At 60.4% G+C, this 19938-nt stretch overlaps 1 protein-coding gene across 1 annotated transcript in view; it reads left to right on the top strand.

The window, feature by feature from the left end:
- Positions 1-255: 255 nt before the first annotated feature.
- Positions 256-19938, top strand: part of HDAC7 (histone deacetylase 7) — a 43681-nt gene continuing 23998 nt past the window's right edge. Inside the window, exons 1-2 of the mRNA XM_039705870.1 lie at positions 256-639; positions 19501-19691. Of these exons, the coding sequence (XP_039561804.1) occupies positions 543-639; positions 19501-19691 (288 nt within the window). The 5' untranslated portion in view covers positions 256-542. The remainder of the gene's footprint in view (positions 640-19500; positions 19692-19938) is intronic.

Raw genomic sequence — 19938 nt, forward strand, 5'->3', positions numbered from 1 at the left:
GTGCTGCCTCTTGTGAGGACAGGGGTGGCCTGGGGGCTGTCGCAGCGGTGGCTTCGCCCCACGGGTGCTCTCAGCAGCCCTACCTGCTGCGACCCGGCTCTGTCTCGGTGAGGTGAGAGTTGTTGTGCAGAGTTTCCTCTTTTATATCCTCTTATGTCACGCAGCCCCGGCGGCTGAGCGCGCCCGAAATAGCTGCCAATCCCGGGAGGTTTCGCTTCAAGCTCTCTATTCTTGGCTCGCCGGCGTTGCTCAGTCATGAGCTCAGGGAGCGCGGCGTGAGGACCAGCAGCCAGTGCCATGCAGGGCTCCTGCCCCGGCCCGGGCTGGCTCCGAGGGCACGGCGTGGGCACAGCCCGGCTCGGCGGCGGCGCGGCCGCGCGCTCTGAGGGACCCCGGCTGCCTGGGGTGCACTGAACCCCGCTGCACGACGGGATGAGTCACTTCTGAGAGCTCCGCGGCCTCGCCTGTGTCTGACCCAGCTCGGCACGGCTCAGCTGCTCTCCCTGCCGCGCCGGGGATCGGCGGGGATGAAGCAGAAGTGAATGTGGGATGAGGAGCTGCGGCTTCCCGGGAGCGGAACTCGCTGGATGTTCTCAGGGTTGGAGGTCTCTGCCACACTGGTGATGTTCAGCCCGTCCTGTAAGTGCCTCTCCCATCCCTGGGTGTTTGTTCCTTCCCTGGCTGTGAGCCCTGGCGGGGCTGGGGGAAGGTGTGCAGGGAGCATCCTTCAGGATGCTCACGGAGAGGGAACAATGCTGCGGCTGGTGTGGAGCTCCTGCCAGGGTCTGGTGGGCACGGCCACCAGCAGGGCCAGCTCAGGGCACTGAGGGTTGGTGGGCCACCAGCAGGGCCAGCTCAGGGCACTGGGGGCTGATGTCCCATCTCAGGTCGTTCTGCAGCCTTGGAGCCACGGCAGGGCAGCCACAGCATTGGTGCCAGTGCAGCAGCAGGCACAGGACGGGCCCCTCTGTCAGCTGCATTTTCTGGCTGTTTCAGAGCGAACTCACGAGTTGCCCACCAGCTCTGCTCAGATGTGGTGAAGGCCCTGCCTGGGGGGATGCAGGGGTAGTGCTTCCACAGGACTTTGGCTGGTTTTGAGGGTGCTTCTTGGGAGGAACCTCATTTTCCAGACTTCCTTTCAATTCCTTTAGCATTTTCAAGCTTTTCTGCCTGACTCCAGCCTCGCTGCGTTGGGTGCATTTCCACCCGGAGCGGGTCATGCCCAGCTTGGGGCACGGCCAGCATCCTGCCCCCGGGGCATTTATGGCACGGGGAGGAAACAGCCCATGCTGGGTGGGAAAGGTGCTGCTGGTGGCTTTGGCTGAGCTGGGAGGTGCTCGGGGCTCTGTACGTGGGGTTGCTGGGGAGGGAGTGTTGTGTTCCGAGCTCGCATCCTGCCTCCGCTGCGGGGAGCGGTCACGTGCGCGCCAGGCCTTTGTCCTGCGCCTCGCTGCTTTTTTTAAAATTTATTTTTAGGTGCTCTCTGGCTTCCTCTTCCTCCTGCGCCGCGCTGCACTCCCTCTTTCTAACTCCCTCTTCTAGGATTGCTTTTTTGGACAGTCAGTTCCTCCTTAAAGCCATTTTTGCAGGGCTTTGTCTGCGCTTGGGAGCCGGCCCAGTTCAGCGTTAGCAGCTGCTGGCTCCTCTGGGTAAGCAAGAACAAATAAAGGTTTACTCTGAATGAATCATTTGAGCCTTATCTGTCCTGGGACAGCTGTGCAACTTCTGCTGCAGTGCCTGGAGGGCACGGAGGCTCCTCAGAAAGCTCCTCCTGCCACTGGCCGGCCTCAATGGGTTTGTGCTGCTGATCCCAGGGCTGCCCCAGCAAATCCTCCCTGTCTCCGAGCTCCATCCCTGCTTGGTTGTGAAGCTGCACTCTGGAATGGCTCCTTGTCCAGGAGGACTTGCTCCACTCTGGAATGGCTCCTTTTCTAGGACAACTTGCTCCACTTGGCTGCTTCGGCCTCGCGGATGCTTTGGGTGGTTTGGTCGCTGGGTGAAAATGCAGAAGTGTCGTGGTGGGAGCCACATCCTGGTGGGATCCACGTCGTGGTGGGATCTTCATGGTGGTGGGATCTTCATGGTGGTGGGATCCATGTCGTGGTGGGATCCACATCCTGGTGGGAGCCACATCCTGGTGGGATCCTGGTTGTGGTGGGATCTTCATGGTGGTGGGATCCACATCCTGGTGGGATCCACGTCATGGTGGGATCCACATCCTGGTGGGATCCACGTCGTGGTGGGATCCACGTTGTGGTGGGATCCACGTCGTGGTGGGATCCACATCCTGGTGGGATCCACATCCTGGTGGGATCCTCATCCTGGTGGGATCCACATCCTGGTGGGATCCACGTCGTGGTGGGATCCTCGTCGTGGTGGGATCCTCGTCGTGGTGGGATCCTCATCCTGGTGGGATCCTCATAGTGGATGAGCTCTGAAGGCAGCCAGGGTGATGGGGATGAGCTCCTGGCATCCCCCAGGCTGTGGGACACAGCGTGGCACTCGGGAGCTGTGGTGTGGCTTTGCTGGTTTAAGAGGCAGGATCTGCAGAGAAGTGGCCGTAGTTTAATAACAAATAACAAATGTTTAATAACAAATGTGGGGGAGGGAGGAGACAAAGGCAGATAAAGCCTTGGGCTCGTGCCTGGGAAGTTTGGATCTGACAGCAAGGTGAGGAGTTGGCCAGAGCTCGTGTTGGACCCTGGGCATGGAGGGCTTCTGAGGGATCCCTCCAGAATCCATCACCCCTTCCCCTGCCCCTGCCCCTGGCAGCTCCCAGTGCCCCGTGCCAGGCTGAGCAAACAGAGCCTGCACAGCCCCACGAGGCTGGGGTGGAACCTGCTTTTCTCCTATGGCAGAGCAGCTCTCTGCCTTTTACCACAAGTGTGCTCAGCCAGGGCTTGGCTTCTCTGCCCTTAACTCATTTTTTAGCCATTAGATGGACGGGGTAAAAGTGCTGCTGGGTTTGTTCAGGCAGTGTTTGTGGAGCTGTGGGGCTGGGCTGCGTTGTGACTCCTCATCCCCTGCGGTGGGTCCGTCCCTGGCTGTGCAGGGATGCTGAATCCCCCCTTCCCCACCAGCTGCAGGCTCCTAAAGCCAGCAGGGATAATTCACCTGGATTAAAACCCCAATCTCCCCTCTCCTTCCAAGGCCCTGCCGCCGTAAACAGCCGCGGGCTGGGGTAGGTGAGCGGAGGCAGCGCGGCCCTGCCAAGGCCTCGTGTCCACAAATGACTAAATCCTGCCTGAAAAGTCAGAGTATGAAAACATTATTTTTTGGGTTTGGCTGAGCCTCGTGGATTGCTGGGCTCGAGCCGCCTGGGCTGCCTCCGGACGCTGCCTGCGGCTCTGCCCACCTTGCAGCCGGCGAGGAGGGTGGAGGAAGGCTGGCGAGGGCACGTGGGGGGCTGGCGGGGATTTAGGGGTGCCAGTTGTCACCTGAGGGCTGGGTCAGGAGGTGAGGTGAGTCTGTCAGCCTGGGCTTTGAGCACAAGCAGGGCTGGACCTGCCTCTCCGCATCCCTGCTCCCGGATTGCCTCTCCTCCCTGTGCTCGCATCTCCGGCTGCCCGGGCTGGGGAATTTCCTGCTGCTGGGATGGATAACGCTGATGTGGGGTTTGGATAACGCTGATGTGGGGTTTGGATAACGCTGATGTGGGGCTTTGTCTCCCATCGCAGCCTCCAGGGCAGGCTGAGCTCGTTCCCAGCTCGTTGGGCTCTCACAGCTCGCACCCGCTGGCGGGGGCAGTGCCTGGCTGGATCCAGAGGTGGTTTTGGGATCCCTGGTTTGGGATCGCTGGTTTGGGATCCCTGCACTGCCCCTGCACCGTTCCCAGGTACCCGGGGCCGCCGGCACAGGGCTGGCAGCCGCCGGCCCCCGGTGCAGAGCCAGGCCCGGCGGTGAGACGCTGGTATGCGAGATGTAAACTCAATCCCAAAGTTTAGATTACAGCCCTGTGAAAAACATCAGCTCCCCTAAATGGAGCCCAGATGGTGGCGGAAGCCTCGAAGGCGAGGGCCAGGAATTGCAGGAACCGTGTGAGCAAAGGGCCCGGGGCCGTGGGGGAGGAGGGGAAGGGAGGTGAGGTTATGGCATGGAGGGTCAGCTCCCAAAGCAGGCTGGCTCCTTGGAGTTGGGGTTATGGCATTGAGGGTCACCTCCTAAAGCAGGCTGGTTCCTCACAGCTGGGGTTACAGCATCCAGGGTCAGCTCCTAAAGCAGGCTGGTTCCTCAGAGCTGGGGTTACAGCATCCAGGGTCAGCTCCTAAAGCAGGCTGGTTCCTCAGAGCTGGGGTTACAGCAGCTGGTTCCCCTCCCAGGAGCCGTGGTGGCCTGGGCCTGCAGCAGGGGCAGGATGGGCTGGGAGACTTCTCTGGAGGGTCTGGCCACGTTAGATGGGCAGAAGGAGAGCCCAGATCCCTGGAGATACTCTGTGTGTGAGGGAGCCACTCAAACCCTCCCTCCGCTCGGAGATGAGGCTGTGAGACACAGCCTGGGGACAAACACCCAGCAAGGCAAACATCCAGCTCGGGCACCTGCAGGGACACAGAGCTACACAGGGACATGGGGCACCTGGGGCACCTCCAAAACCCCTGCAGGACTGAGCCTCTGCTGAGTCTGTGCTTTTGGGTGGTGCCAAAGAACATCAGGTAGGAGTCAGGAAATGGGACACCAGGTGGGAGTGAGGAAATGGGACATCGGGTGGGAGTGAGGACTGGTGACTTTGATGCTCTTAATGCAGTGTCAGCACTGCACTCCCCTCTTCAGAAAGGCTCAAAAAGCTGCAGAAAGGAGGCCCTGCCTGGCAGGGAGAGGCCTTGGTGAAGCCCAGGCTGCCTGGTTGGGCTCCTTTGGCGGCTGGAGCAGAGCAGGACGTGCTGGAGGCAGGGGCTGAGCTGTGGTTTGTGCCTTGGCCTCGTCCCTCCTGCGTGAACCGTCCCGGTGACGCCGCATCTGATCGGTGCTCGTGTCAAATCACAGCACAGGGAGCCCCAGGAGAAGCGTCTGCAGCTGGCTCTGGCCCTGGCCAGGGCTCCACGAGCCTCGGTTGCCGTTCCCGCGGGTTCCTTGGCCGCCTCCTTGTTTGTGCTCCGAGGTGTGGATCTCTATCAGTGCCGATGACGAACCCCCGAAAGGGAGCAGGGAACTGGGAGGGTTTGCATTGTTTTTGCCTTGGTGGGACCTTGCTGTCAGAGCTGCATTCTGGGGGTGTCTGGCTGCTTTAGTCACGGCTCTGCGCCTGGGTGGAGGTTCTGTCCCAGCTGGGCTGGGCTGGGTCACACTGGGAACCAGGGATGGGGCTGGGCTGGGGGAGCTGGGGCTGGCACGGGGGGACATCGGCCCCAGCACAGCCCAGCCCCACACGGACGTGTCTGGGACACGGTGCCAGGAGAGCCCAGAGGGTGCAGGGTGTGCCTGGGAGGGGTGCAGGGTGTAGGACGGGGTGCTGGCACATCTGGGGGTGGGACAGAGAAACTTGCAGAAGGATTTGTGGGCTCAGCCTGGTTGGAGCTGGGGCGTGTGCTGGATCTGCACGAATCCGTGTGTCCTCCCTGCTCCTCCTGGATCTCCTGGCTTGCAGGGGGAGGCTGGAGCAGATCCTTGCAAAACCCCGCCACATTCCCTCTGTCCACGTGGCTTCTGTGGTCATCCCCTCGCAGCAGCAGCTCTTGCACATTCCTGACCCTGGGAATGAGAGATGGGGCTTGGCTGGAGCTCTCCACTGACCAGCCAGCCTGGCCCCACAGCCCAGCTCAGGGCAGAGCTTCCCATCCCCACGCTGGGCACTTTTTGGATCCCATGGATCTCCCAGTCATGGGGATTGGGACGCCCCAAAGAGATCTCTGGGATGAGCAAAGCTCCCAAAGTCACATCTCACCACAAAACCTGGTGGTTTTTATTTTGTCAGATTATCCAAACTAACGGCAGGAACACTCTGACTTACGTTGACTTCATGGCAGGGAGGAGGAATCCCACCCCAACGGTCTGGCTGGGAATTGTGGCTTTCGTGCAGGAAAAAAAGAGCTCCGTGAGGCAAAGGCTGAGCAGGGAATTGGGTTTGGGGCTGGGTCGGTGGATTTGAGCCTGGATGGGGCAGGGGGGGCTCCAGGGAGGGTTTGTGCAGCCTGTGCTGCTCCTGGCTCGGGCTCCAGCTCTGGCAGGGCTGGGCTGAGAGGAGCAGCCAAACAGCTGGGAGAGAGGAGGTGCAGCTCCAGTGGCCAGGCTGTGGGAGCTGATTTCTCTGGGAACATTCAGATGTGTTTTATCTCGCTGCAATCATGGCCTCGCAGGGGCTGCGCTCCTCTCTTCAGACCCCTCCAGCTCTGCCAAGGCAGGAATTCACCCGGGCACTGCCCGTGTCTGCAGCAGCCACAGGGGTCTGGAGAAGCAGCCACAGCCCCTCCAGAGTCCCCTCTTTGGTGTCACCACCCAAAATCCTGAAGACCCAGCAGGGCTGGGAGAAGGCTGGTGATGGAGGAGGGTTCCCTGCATGGAAACCATTCCTGTGCTTCCATATTTCCCACCCCTCCACAGGACAACCTCTCCCCTTGCAGGGCTTTGAGCATCACTCATCTTTCTCTGCTCATCCCTGTTTGCTGCCAACCTCTGCAGCCAGTGCAGCCCTTGGAGCTGAGCCTGGGCTCCCCGTTTTCCCTCCAGCAGCCCCTTCCACATCCCACACTGGTTTTTTGTTGGGCTGTGGGAGCCCTGGCAGTGGGATGCCGAAGCAGAGCTCCCTGCCAGGCTCTGAGGGTGGAGAGACCAGCTTTTCTCCTTCCCTTATCACCCTGAGCTTCTGTGCACAGCTGCCCACCACCAAAGGGCTTCTCAGCTCTTGGCAGCAAGGGGAGAATCGTGGAATGGTTAAGGTGGGAAAAGACCTCCAAAATCATCAGGTTCAGCCCCTGTGAAGGGCTGGCATGGCTGCAGAGGTTGGCAGCAAACAGGGATGAGCAGAGAATGGTCTGAGTGATGCTGAAAGCCCTGCTAGGGGAGAGGTTTTGCTGTGGAGGGGTGGGAAATATGGAAGCAGGAATGGTTTCCATCCAGGGAACCCTCCTCCACCTCCCAGCCCTGTGGATTTTCAGGATCTTGGGGGAAGAGTTTGGGTCTGGTTTTGCAGAGGGGCTGAGAGGAGCCCTGGGATGCTCAGAACCAGCGGGGTTTTAAGAGGAGATTTACAGACCAAACTGAAATTTTTCTTCTTGCCTCTTCTTCCGTGGCGTGCCTTAAATCTTCTTGAGAAGGTTTTTAATTGGAGCACGCCACACTAAAAGAATAATCCCAGGTGTGAGTGGAGTCTGTCCCAGTTTAGCTGGAAATGTTCAGCAAACTGGGGAAGTTATGCCAAATTCTCAAGGGGCGTTTGGAAAATGCTCCCAGGGATGCACAGGGTGGGATTTTTGGGCTGTCTGTGCAGGGCTGGGGGTTGGCCTGGATGATCCTTGTGGGTCCCTTCCCACTCAGAATATTCTATGATTCTGTGATTCTATGAAAACATTTGTTCCTGAAATTGGAGTCATTCCTGGGATTGCAACACCCAGGCTGTGTTTCCAATTAATCTGCTGAAGTCGTCATGTATTTCCAAGTGCATTGGCTCAGCAGAGAGAAATCTGGCACAGGCTGGGGGCTGAAATGCCAGCTGGGATGTGCACGGAATGAAATGAGGGAATGGCCCCCGGGGCTGGCCCGGGGCACCTGGCCCGGGATCACCGAGGGGCTCTGCTGGAGGGGGGGACGAGGGCAGAGCAGGCTCCTCCTGGGAATGGAACTGCCTGGAATTGTTGTGGAGTTACTGTCGGGTTTTTCCTGACCGCTTCCCTTCTGTTTCTGGGTGTGTGTTTTGTTTTGGGGAGGAGGGGAGGGGGTGCAGCGAGCTCTGCTCTGTGCACTCCCTGCTCCCCATCCCGGGGGGGGGGCTGAGAGCCTCGGTGGGGATGGGGGGAGATGTTTGGGGTGGTGGAGTGACCTCTGCACCCCAGCTCCTCCCAGCCTGCCCAGGCTGCTCCTGCACCGTTGCTTTGGGAGGGGAACGATCCCTGGCGTCAATTTTGGGGTCAGTTTTGGGGTTCAGAGCTGGTTTGGTTTGGGATCCGGGGTCCTTTTGCTGCACCCCCACATCAGAGCCATCCCCAGGGTGCTGCTGCAGGCACAGACACCCCCCGGCCGTGGATTGTCCCCTCCCTTGCAGCAGCCAGGATTCCCAGCTGGATGTGACCCTGCCGCATTCCTCTCCTCTCCCCGGGGATTTGCTGAGGAATAAGGTTGGATCTGGGGCCGGGTCCCAGCTGGGTGGGGGCACTGAGCACAAACACTCACGGAAAGGCCGGGATTGCGTAGAAAGCTTCCTTTTCCAAAAAAAAAAAAAAAAAAGAAAGAGGTTCAGGCTGAGGCCCCCCTCCCTCCGGATCCAGAAGGGAAAGGCAATTGGGGCAGGGAAAGGGAACAGGGAAAGGGGATGGAAACAGGGAAAAGAGATGGGAGAAGGGAAAAGAGATGGGAGAAGGGAAAGGGGATTGGGGCAGGGAAAGGGGATGGAAACAGGGAAAAGAGATGGGAGAAGGGAAAAGAGATGGGAGAAGGGAAAGGGGATTGGGGCAGGGAAAGGGAGCAGGGAAAGGGGATTGGGGCAGGGAAAGGGAGCAGGGAAAGGGGATTGGGGCAGGGAAAGGGGGAAGGGAGCAGGGGAGGGGTCGGGGAGGGCGTCTCCTGCTCTGGGGTCAGGGTTGGCTCTTCCCTTTCTGGGGAGCCCTGCGAGCTGCCTTTGGAACAGGGGTGTGCCGGCTGCTGGGAGCTTTGGGAAGCAGAGCAGGGATGGGGTTTTCCTGCTGCAGCGCCTCCCTGGGAGCTGGGAAGCGTTGACGGGGACGGTGGTGACAAGACCACTCCCAAACTGGATCGGGGCCGTTCCCATCTGCGAGGGCAGCACTGGGGCAGCGCGTTCCTCGCTGGGAGTGCCGTGCAAGCCTGAGCACCCTCCTCGAGCCTGAAAGCCTGAACAAAACCCCAGGGAAGCCGGGACAGCAGGGGGAAGGCGAGTTTTCCATGGGTGTTTAACGCTGCAGTGCGTCAACATCACAAATGTTGGGGTTCTGTTCAAGCTTCCCAAGTTCCCCAGTCCCGAAATAGAGCTCTCCTCTGTGCCTGGGTTCGAAGAGGTCCCTGCTGTGTCGTTTTTCAGCGGGGAGGATGTGATCTTTCTATATTTGCTTGCAGGACAGTAATACTGATGGTTTCTATTTTTAACCCATCAGCCGGGCAGAAATGCACTTGGGAATGTTCGGGGAGCAGAGCAGCCCTGGCCCAGCAGCTCAGAGAGGGCCTGGCCCCACTTTTGGGCCAGTAAAGAGGGGCCAGGCTGTGCTGGGATGGTCCCCCTGCCCTGGGGGACGCTGGGGGTGGTGGCAGGAGCAGGGACAAGTGGCATTATCCATCCTCCCATTTCCCTCCTTCTGGAAGTGCGGCTCTGGCCACAGCTCTGTGCTGCTCATCCAGGTATTGCCACTCCTGAAGTCCCAGCCCTAAAACCACCTCCGACCTTGAAAATATGCATGGTTTTGGGGTGTTTTTAAAGAAAAACAGCTTCTGTCACCACCTTGATCATGTAGAAGGGCTGCAAGTGATAACTTGCTCTCCCAAACCCTCAGAAATGGGAGGCGAATACCAAAACCAGCACCGACTTGAGTGGCAACCCCAAATTTGGGGGCTGATTGGTGGCTCGGAGCGTTCTGCTCCTGCCACCCTGCCCTGCTCAGCTGCCGTCAGCAGCGTCCTCGGCAGGCCAGGCTTGCGTGGGTCCTCGCAGCGTTTTCCAGCTGCTGACGTGAGCTGGAGCAGCTGAACTCGTGCACCTCCCATCTGGAGGAGAAAATAGGGATTTAGGGCGGAACCCGCTCCCCGGGGGCTTCGTTTCACCCTCAGGGCTGGGTCTGCAGAACGCATCTCCTGCCGTCTGGGTGTCCTGGGTTTTTCCCTGCAGTGGAAAACCCTGCCAGGCTTTTGGGGTGGCTTTTGTGCTGCCGTGAGGCTGCCGAGGCCGAGCAGTGACCGCGGCGCGTCCACGGCGGCCGGCGGATCTCGCACTGAAATCCCAAACCCCGCCTCGCGCGGGGTCCCGGGTGAAGGTGCCCGGGGCGGTTTGGGTTTGGGGCGCTCCTTTGGGGGCGCTGGCTCTGCCCTGTGGGGCTGCAGCCGCCCGGGCCGGGCCCGGCCGGACAATGGGCGGAAGCCAGGACCGCGCGCGGCTCCGCGGCCGCTGCCGCTCCTCCCGGGCTATTTCCATCGCATTGTCCGCGGCACAGGAAGGATGTCTCCAGCCTGCTTCCCTTCTGCCTCAAAGGGATGTGGGGCGGGCGGGGAGAGCAGGGGATTTGTTGTGCAAGAGGCACAATCGCCGCTCCTCGAAGCTCCTCTGCCTGAGGAGAGGCGGGAGGAGCGGGGGGAAGGCCTCATCCTGCTCTGTCGTGGAGAAACACGGCCACCAAAGGGGCTTCTGGCTTTTGGGGGTGTTTTCAGCGTGGGCAGGGCTCGGGTGGTGACAAAGGAATGCTGCAAAGCCCCTCCTGGCTTTTTGCACAGCTCCCGCTGTTGTGGTGGGGCAGAGTTGAGGCTCCTCGCTGCGGCGGAGGAGGCCGAGCTCCCACGTGCCAGGAAGTGAAAGCAGAATTAATTAAGACGGGAAATGATCTTAATTTGTTCTGGCTAAATCCCTTTAGCAGCAGTAAAGCCCAACTATCTGAAGCAAAGCTCTCGGTCGGGGCATGGCCCTGCCTCAGAGGTGGCCATGGCATCTCTGGGGGTTTGTCTGGGTGGCAGAGCCTTTCCCGGGGCTCTCGGTGCTTCCTGGCAGGAGCCAGGCTGGGAAATGCCCGTCTCTGTCTGACCTGAGCCAGGATCACCCTGGGACAGCCACAGCAGTCCAAACCCAGCTCTCACATGTGCTGGCATCCAGTCTGCCCTGGGACGGCTCCAGCTGATGTTTCCATGGGGGAGCAGAAAGCTTTAAGGATCCCTTTTGGCTTTTTCCCTGGCCCAGAGCGGATGGGGATGGAGCGGGGCTGTTTCACCCTCCTCGAGCAGCATCAGCCGCGCGTGCTCCCCGGGACTCCCTCCCTACCCCACCCCGGAGCTTTGTGACAAACCCCGGGGTGAGGGCCAGCCCCTGTGACCCGCCAGGAGCCCCAGGAGCTCGCGGATTTCGCTGCTGACAGGAGGGACACTCACCCAGGAGGAGTCCAGCGCTGCCAGGGCGATGCAGCGGCGCCTTGGCGGCACCAGGGCTGGTTCTGTGTGCAAGGGGAAATCTCAGGTGGGCTGCAGCCCAGCGAGGGCCAGGGGGTTGGGGTGACATCTGCGGGGTTTGAAGCTCCCCTGTGCGTGTCCTGCGTGGGGCCTGGCCCTGCCGGGGTGCCCAGGGGAGCAGGGGTGGCGCGGAAGGAGGAGGGGATGGGGCAGTTCCGCCGTGCTCTCCCTTCTCCCAGGTTTGGGTGGTGGCTGTGGAGGAGCAGCAGCTCTGTAAGCAGCTTCCAGGTGGTGCTGGAGGAGCTGCCGCAGTGAAATTCCACTTCAGGTTGGCGTGGAAGCCTTTCCTCGCGGTTTTTGAAATCCCAGCGAGAGTGGGGTGGCGGCTTCCTTAGAGCTTATCCTATTCCATGTTCCTGTTTGCAAAGGGGAGAGGGTCTGGTGCTCCCCTCCAGGCCAGGGGGGCTGCAATGGGCACCCCTGGGAGCAGCAGGAGGGCTGGGATTGGGGCTGGACGCTGATTCACCGTGGCTTCCCCCAGGAGACCTCGGCGTTTCCACCTGCTGCCAGCACCTGCCCGAGCCCACGCAAAACCTCCCTGTTTATTTTGTCTAAAAGCAAAATATCCCCCAGAGGGGCGGGGGGAGGGATGCCCGCTGTGGCTTAATTGCACTTAATGAGCCTGATGAGGCCGGCTGCCAGCGAGGGCTTTGCCAGGGCTGGGATCTGCCCGTGAGAACTGCAAGGGCGTGGTGGCGGCCGCGCCCGGCACCGGGGATCCCAGAGCTCCGGGGCCGCGGGGCCGCTCTTCCCACGGCCTCGGGGGCCACGGGGACCCCGGGGAGCCGCGGGGACACGATGCCATCCGTGGGTGAGTGTGCCAGGCGGGTGGGGGGCCTGGCACAGGCGGGTTGGGGCAGCTGGAGCATCTCCTGCCCGGAGCGGGGTCTGTGAGCTGGGTCCCGGCTTGTGCCCGGTATTTTGGGTGCCAGGTGGGTTTTTAGGGCATGGATGTGTTTGGGGTTCTGCTGGGCTGGCACCAGCTCTGATCCTGAGAGGTTTGAGGGCTCAACCCCACCATGAGCACTGATTCCTGGGTCATTGCTGCTGCGCTGGGAGTTTCTCTGCTGGTTCTTTTTTCCTTTTCCCCCATTTCTGGACAGTTGGGCAGCAGCAGCAGCTCCTCTTTCTGGGTTAAAGCCCCAGGGCAGCGTTGCTCCATGCGTGTGGAGCACTCACACACCCACCTGCACCCTCAGTCCTGCCTCAGCCTCCTCCGAGGCTTCTCCTTGGCACTCCAGGTGCTGCTGGCATCTCCTCGCGCCAGAAATCCTGCCTGCTGCCTTTCCTGCAGCTTCTCCATCCCGGCTGGAATTCCCAGCATCTCCCCACAGCTGCCTGCAAGCCCCAGCAGCGAGCCAGGTTTGTCGCAGGGTGGCCGTCCCTGCTGTCCCCGTGTCCCCAGGGTGTGGCTCCTCAGATCCAGGCAGGTTTCATCCTCCTCTGCACTGAGCATTTGACACCTGCACCTTTGCCAGCCTCGCCGAGGCCACCCTGAGCTTTCCCAGCTCCTTCCCGAGCACCAGGCAGGGGAAGGGGAGGTGGCACCCGCCAGGCCCGTGGGGAAGGGCACCCGAAGTGTGTTTGTGCAGGAAACTGAAAATGCTGTGGCTTCCTCCGTGTGACAGAAATAACTCACGCTGGGCCCCGGGTCTGCCCCGGGGAGCTCCTGGTGGCTCCTGCTCAGACTCCCGAGGGTCGCACGGGGCAGCTTTGGGGTGAGCCCCGCCGGGCCCTGCCTGCTGGAGGCTGAGCAGTGCAAGGGCTGCTCAGGGAATTGAGTTTGTGCCTTTTTCCCTCTGTGCCAGTGGAGCTGGGGCTGCCCGTGCTTCTCCCAGCTCCTTGTGCTTCTCCTGAGCTTCGGGTTCTTTTCTTAAGTTTCCTTTCCTGCCCTCCAACCCCCCCTGGACCTCGACCAGCGTTTGCCAAAGGGATTTCCCTCCCCGCGGCTCTAATTAACGGGCAGGTCGCCTTGAGTATCCACTCAAGGGAGGGGGTATTGAGCGATTCCAGCTTTTTTTTTTTTGTCTCAGCGCTTCCAGATCAAGCACGAAGCCGCTTCGGGCCGCGCTGAGCCTTCCCCGGGGGGTTGTGACTCCAGCTGGGGCTCTGCAGCAGGGATTGAAAGGATAAACCGGAGCTGTGCCGGCAGCCCCGGGCTCCGGTGGATGCCCCGGGCTCCGCTGGAAACTTTCTGCAGGGCGAGGGCAGCGCGGCGGGAGCAGCCGCCGAGCCCTCCTTCCAAACCGGTCGGGAGCGTTCTCCTGTGCTTGGGTAACTGCGGAGAGAGAGGTTCTGCAATCCTTTGGTCTCTCCTCTGCTTCCCTTGGCGCGGCGGCAGCATCCTCCCGTGCTGCTGTCCCCGGAGCTGTCCCCGGAGCTGTCACCGGAGCTGTCCCCGGAGCTGTCCCCGGAGCGCCCCCAGCGCTGCCCCGGCTCCCGGGCTGCTCCCGGGGCATCGTCCTGCCGGTAGAACAGGGAGAACGGAGGAAATGGAGGAGGCGAATCGCGCCGGGAGCGGGGCCAGAGCCTCTCCCCGGAGCAGCTCCGTGGGCAGGGGTGATGCCGAGCTTTGGGTGCCCCTCGCCGGGAGCCTGGAGGGGCAGGTGGGGCTGCAGGAGGGCACTGGGGTGTTGCAGCCCGGCCAGAGGCGCGGGGTTTGCCAGCCTGGAGGCGCTGCCTGTGTCCCAGCCCATCCCTGCCTGCGCTCCGGGCGGTGCTGGAGCTTTTTTCGCTCCTCAAGGAGTGGAGCAGAGCAGCAGCTCCCCGCGGGGTGTTCGCCGCAGGGAAAGGCCCCTCGGGAGCATCAGGAGGGGCAGATTTGCCTCCCCAAGGGCCAGGGCGATGTTTGGGGCTCCCCAGAGTGGGGGAAGCCGGCGGATCCCGGCCGGGCTGGGCGAGCAGGGGACGGGAGGGATCCTGCGGGGCGGGATGCGCTCTGGGGGATGTTGCTCTTCTGGGAAAGGAGGATTTCCCCCAAATCTCGTGAGTTTCTGCGATGTGAGGCCGCTCTGGGGAGCACGAGGCCGCCTTGGCTGCCCTTGGGCAGAGCCCTGTGGTCCCGGTGCTCCTCAGGAAGCCGCGGTCGCTGCGAGGTTTCCTGGGGACACCTCTCCCTCCTCCGCTCCCCGGGATGGGCTGGGTGACCCGTGGGGGTGGGAGGGTGCAGGAAATGACTGCCAGAGGTTTCCAGCTGTGCCAGGGCTGCGGTGGGGATGGAGCCACTCGCCGGCCCTGCTCTGGCCTGGCCGGCTGCGGCTGCAGGAGATGAGGGAGCCCTTTGATCCCACCCTGTCCCTGGTGCTGCCCACGCTCAAACCACATTTTGTGGGACCCGTGAGGCAGCTCCGTCCTGCCTGTGCCCAGAATTTCCTGTGGTTTAGTACCTGGATGTGCCTGAGATCTCAAATTTAGGCCCAAAACCTTTTGCTGGGGGGGTTTTGCCTCAGCACGTTCAGGGTTGGGTGCTCCGAAGGCTTTCAAAGCTCATCCCTGCAAAAGGGGCAGCATCCAAGGAGCTTCTGCAAGTCCCAAAGGTGTTTCCTCCCTGTTCCTGGACTCTGGGCCAGCCCTGAGGTTTTGGGGTCCTGGAGGCATGAGTTTCAAAAGGAAATGTGCACATGTGTGGGGAGAAAATTCCAGGGAGGGCTATTAAATGTCTGACTCAAAGGTCACGAGCTGCAAATAACCAGGGAGAGCAATCAGAGGAAGCATCTTGCCCTGATCTGCCTCCCCAGGCCTGATGTGCAGCTCGTTTCTAGAGAAAATTCCCATTTTTGTGCTTGGAATGCCTAAACAACTGCTCTGCTCACAGGTGCACGGCGAGGTTGGTGTGTGGCTCAGTCCTGGTTCGTGCCTTTGGTTGTGGGAAGGGTTTTATGCTGCTCTGGTGACTTTGCCAGACTTTAATCATCGTCTGTCCCAATATTTTTTTAATTTTTTTTTTTCTGGAAACTTTCTGCAGGAGGAAGTTTGCAAGAATCAGAGCAGAAAAATTTGGGTTTACCCTGGTGGAAAAACTCTCAGGGGGCTTTTCTTGGAGCAGCATCAGCCTGCTCTGGTTTTGGAGCAGGAATTTGCTGTCTGGTGGGGAGGGGAGGGATCCACCCACATCTGGCTGAGGCGTAAAGCCCCTGAAACTCCCACTCCGTGAGCTCCAGAAAGAGTTATCAGAACTTGGCACCCGGCTGCTCCAAACATTACATCTTCCCTGAGCATCATCTGCTCTCTTATGGCTCCTGCGGGACGTGGCCGGCGCTCTCTCGGTGCGGGGACAGCTGAGGGGGTGCGGGGCTTTCCCTGGAGCTGCTTTCCCTGGAGCTGCTTTCCCTGGATCTCCTTTTCCTGGGGCTCCTTTCCCTGGAGCAGCTTTCCCTGGAGCTGCTTTCCTCGGAGCTGCTTTCCCTGGATCTCCTTTCCCTGGATCTCCTTTTCCTGGGGCTCCTTTCCCTGGAGCAGCTTTCCCTGGATCTCCTTTCCCTGGATCTCCTTTCCCTGGATCTCCTTTCCCTGGGGCTCCTTTCCCTGGATCTCCCACCCCCGGAGATCTGTGCTAAGGAGAGGAAAGAGGAAAATGCCCCAAACGCTGGGATTTTGTGGGATCCTGCGAGGAAACCCCTCGGGGACACACGAGATGGAGGTAGGGGACAAAGGGACGCGTGGGCACCTGTGGGGAGTCCCCAGTGTCCCCCCAAAAGCTGGGGCAGGGTGGGTTTGGTGACTTTTTGTTCCGGGGAGCAGAGTTTGGTCCCTAATTAAAGCCAGCACCCTGGGGCCTGGCAGGGTTAAACGAGGTACCCAGCTCCAGGATTTCCTATTTCTCGAGTTCTCCCTTTGTGATCTTTGTGTTCTTTCAACACGGTCCCTTTGGTGTGGTTTCGTATTTAAGTGTTTTTAATTTGAGCGAGCTCCCTCCAGCTCATTCCTGCTCCTTGTGCAGGGCTCTGGAGAAGACCTTTTCCCTTTTATTAGAGAGGAATGTTTTTAATCACCCGCATTCTTCAACCCGCCTGAACTCTGAACCTTTCACAGCAGATCAGCATAAGATGGGAAAGGCTTTTGTAAAAGAAGATGGTTTATTGAAAAAACCCAGCCTGGATTTAACTGCTGCTCCTGCTCAGCTGTGGGCAGGCAGGGATGAAGGAAGGGAGAGACTGGGGTGAGGGCAGGGATAAACAGGGATACAGGTGGGGATAAACAGGGATACAGGTGGGGATAAACAGGGGTACAGGCAGGAATAAATAGAGATAGGTGAGGATAAACAGGGATGCAGGCAGGGATAAATAGGGATGCAGGTGGGGATAAACAGGGATGCAGGCAGGGATGCAGGCAGAGGTGCAGGCAGGGATGCACAGAACAGCAGAGCTGCAATGCCACTGCTTTGTTTGCTCCTCAATAACCTTCCTGCCCTGCTTTGTTTGCCTCTTGCTTTATTTCCCTCTTATGTAAGCCCAGCTCTGTTGACGGCTGATTTGCCTCTTTAAAAACAATCAGGAAATGCCAAAGCAAAGATTTCTGTGCTGGGTTTTTATTTTTTTTCTCTTTTCCGGGATGGCTGGCTGGGAGCAGCCTGCTGGTGTCCCGAGTGACACCAGCCCAGCACTGCCACCCCCAGCCTGGGGAACTCGCTGCCACCAAACGTCACCCTGTCCCAAAGCTCCTGGAGGTGCTGCAGGGCAGAGCGGGGCTCCCAGCCCTCCCCCCGTGTCTGTCCCACCTCGTGGCTGAGCCCGTGGCCCCTCGGCTGCGTTCCCTGCTCCGTTCCGTGCCGGCAGCCTGGAAAATGCTGGTAAGGCGTTTGTGCCGGGGCTGGAGCACAGAGCCCTCATTCATGGCCTGCTTTCCCCGGGCACTCGGGGAGACTCCGTGGCACAGCCTCCCCGTGCCATGGAGGATCCCGGGCTGCAGCTGCAGGGCCGGCCCAGGGATGGGGTGTGCCATGGGCGACTGGCACCGCAGCTCTCCCGGTCCCAAACCGGGCATGCCAGTCCCAAACTGGGCATTCCGGTCCTGAACTGGGGATCCTGATCCTGAACTGGGGATCCTGATCCTGAACTGGGGATCCCGGTCCCAAACTGGGCATCCCAGTCCCAAACTGGGCATCCTAGTCACAAACTGGGCATCCTGATCCCAAACTGGGCATCCTGATCCCAAATTGGGCATTCCGGTCCTGAACTGGGGATCCTGATCCTGAACTGGGCATCCCGGTCCCAAACTGGGGATCCCGGTTCACCCCAGCCTCTCTGGGTCACAAACTGGGGATCCTGGTCACAAACTGGGGATCCCGGTCACAAACTGGGCATCCCAGTCTCAAACTGGGCATCCTGATCCCAAACTGGGGATCCCGGTCCCAAACTGGGCATCCCAGTCCCAAACTGGGCATCCCAGTCCCAAACTGGGCATCCCGGTCCCAAACTGGGCATTCTGATCCTGAACTGGGCATCCTGGTCACAAACTGGGGATCCTAGTCACAAACTGGGGATCCCGGTCACCAACTGGGCATCCCAGTCTCAAACTGGGCATCCTGATCCCAAACTGGGCATCCTGGTCTCAAGCTGTGATCCCAGTCCCAAGCTGTGATCCCAGTCCCAGCCACGTGTCCTGTCCTCTCTGGAAATCCAGGGTGCCTTTTCTCACCCCAGCCTCTCTGAAACCCTCTCAGACATCCCCAGCTGGGATGGGCAGAGCCGGGGCCGTGGCAGGAGCGGGGTCCATGCAGCCTCTTCTTGCCTGGCTCCAGAGCCTCTTGGCTCTGGGGATGCTCCACAGCTTTTTCCTGGCTCCAGGCGAGTGCTGAGGAGTTGTTTTGTTTTTCTGGCTGCTGCCCGGCCTCCCTCTCCCCCAGCAGCCCCCGTCCCTCCCTGCTCCGCTTCCGCCGCCTCGCCGTTTGTTTTTACAGGGACTGAAACAAATGATGCAGAGAGAGATTCCCAGAGCTTCCCCCTCCTGGGGGTGGCTGGAGCAGCCCCTCCTTCACCTGGGGTGCCCCAAGCCCTTCCCACCCCTTTCTGCACCCTCCAAATCCCATCCCACCCCTTTTTTTCCCCCCAATCCCTTCCTATCCCATTTCCCCCCCCAATCCCTTCCCACCCCATTTTCCCCCCCAATCCCTTCCCATCCTGTTTTTCTTGGGAAGGGGCCCTGCTGAGCCTCCCTGGGCAGCTCAGACCAAACCTCGGAGCTTCCCGTGGGCATTTTTAGGGAGCAGAGGAGGGCTGGCACAGCTCCTTGGGTGCCATCAGCTGTGCCTGGCTGGGCTGCTCCTTCCCCCTCGTCCCCATTGGAGTGATGGTCCCAAACATGGCCCCCAGCTCCTGCCCCTCGTGTGGTGACATTTGGCCACAGGGGACACGGGGTCAGCGGTGTCACGGGACGGGATTTGGTGCCAGAAGTGCCCGGTGCCCATCCCGAGCTGTGCCAGTCACAGCCTGTCCTTGTCCCGCTGCCAGCTGCCCGTGCCAGCCCTGCTCCCGTGTCCCTCGTGGGGACAGGAGGGACAGGAGGTCGGGACCCTCGTGTGGTGACATTTGGCCACAGGGGACACGGGGTCAGCGGTGTCACGGGGCGGGATTTGGTGCCAGAAGTGCCCGGTGCCCATCCCGAGCTGTGCCAGTCACAGCCTGTCCTTGTCCCGCTGCCAGCTGCCCGTGCCAGCCCTGCTCCCGTGTCCCTCGTGGGGACAGGACAGGAGGTGACAGGCAAGAGGGGACACTTTCGGGGTGTAATGGGCAGTTTCAGGTGTGTAACTGGAGCTATTTTAGGGGTGTAACTGGCACTGTTTTGGGGTGTAACTGGCACTGTTTTGGGTGTGTAACAGACGATTTCAGGTGTGTAACTGGCACTGTTTTGGGGGTGTAACTGGCACTGTTTTGGGTGTGTAACAGACAGTTTCAGGTGTGTAACTGGCACTGTTTTGGGGGTGTAACTGGCAGCGTTTGGGGTGTGTAACAGACAATTTCAGGCGTGTAACTGGCACTGTGTTGCTGTCCCCACCGGGCACGTTTTGCTTTCACCCCTCAGGGAGGTTGTGCAGGGGACATCTCCACTCCAGACCCTTCTCCAGCACGATGCCAGGCCCGCAGCACCCTGCAGCCTCTCCAGAGCAGTGGCATTTCCAGGAATCTCCTTCCTCGGTGGCAGGGTTGTACCAGCCCCTTTGGCAGCCCCGGCACTCAGCCGTGTCCCTTTGTGTCCCCACAGCTGCCGTGACCCCCTGCACCTCCCCGCGGGTGCCCCAGGCCGTCCCCATGGACCTGCGGATCGGGCAGCGCGTGGTCAAGCCCCAGGACACGGCGCTGCTGGCCCTGAAGCAGCAGCAGCTGCAGCACCAGCTCTTCCTGGCCAGCCTGCACCAGCAGCAAGTGGAGCAGCTCGCCCACCAGCACGTCAGGGTAGGGGACAGGGCAGGGAGGGCCCACACCCCGCTCTTGGCAGGGTTTGGGGCAGGACTGGGCACTTTGGAGGGTGAATTTTGCCCCCCAGAGCTAGAATCAGGGCTGGCTTTGAGTTCCCCTCTCTGGGCAGGGATTCAGGGGAAAAGGCTGGAAATCCCAACGCCAAAATAACATTCCCAGGTGAATTCCTGCTTTTCCCTGAGCTGGAACATCTGGAGGGGTTTCCAGCCAGCCCAGGGAGCTC

This window comes from Passer montanus, unplaced genomic scaffold (assembly GCF_014805655.1).
Source record: "Passer montanus isolate IOZ18808 unplaced genomic scaffold, ASM1480565v1 scaffold187, whole genome shotgun sequence".
Lineage (NCBI taxonomy): Eukaryota > Metazoa > Chordata > Aves > Passeriformes > Passeridae > Passer > Passer montanus.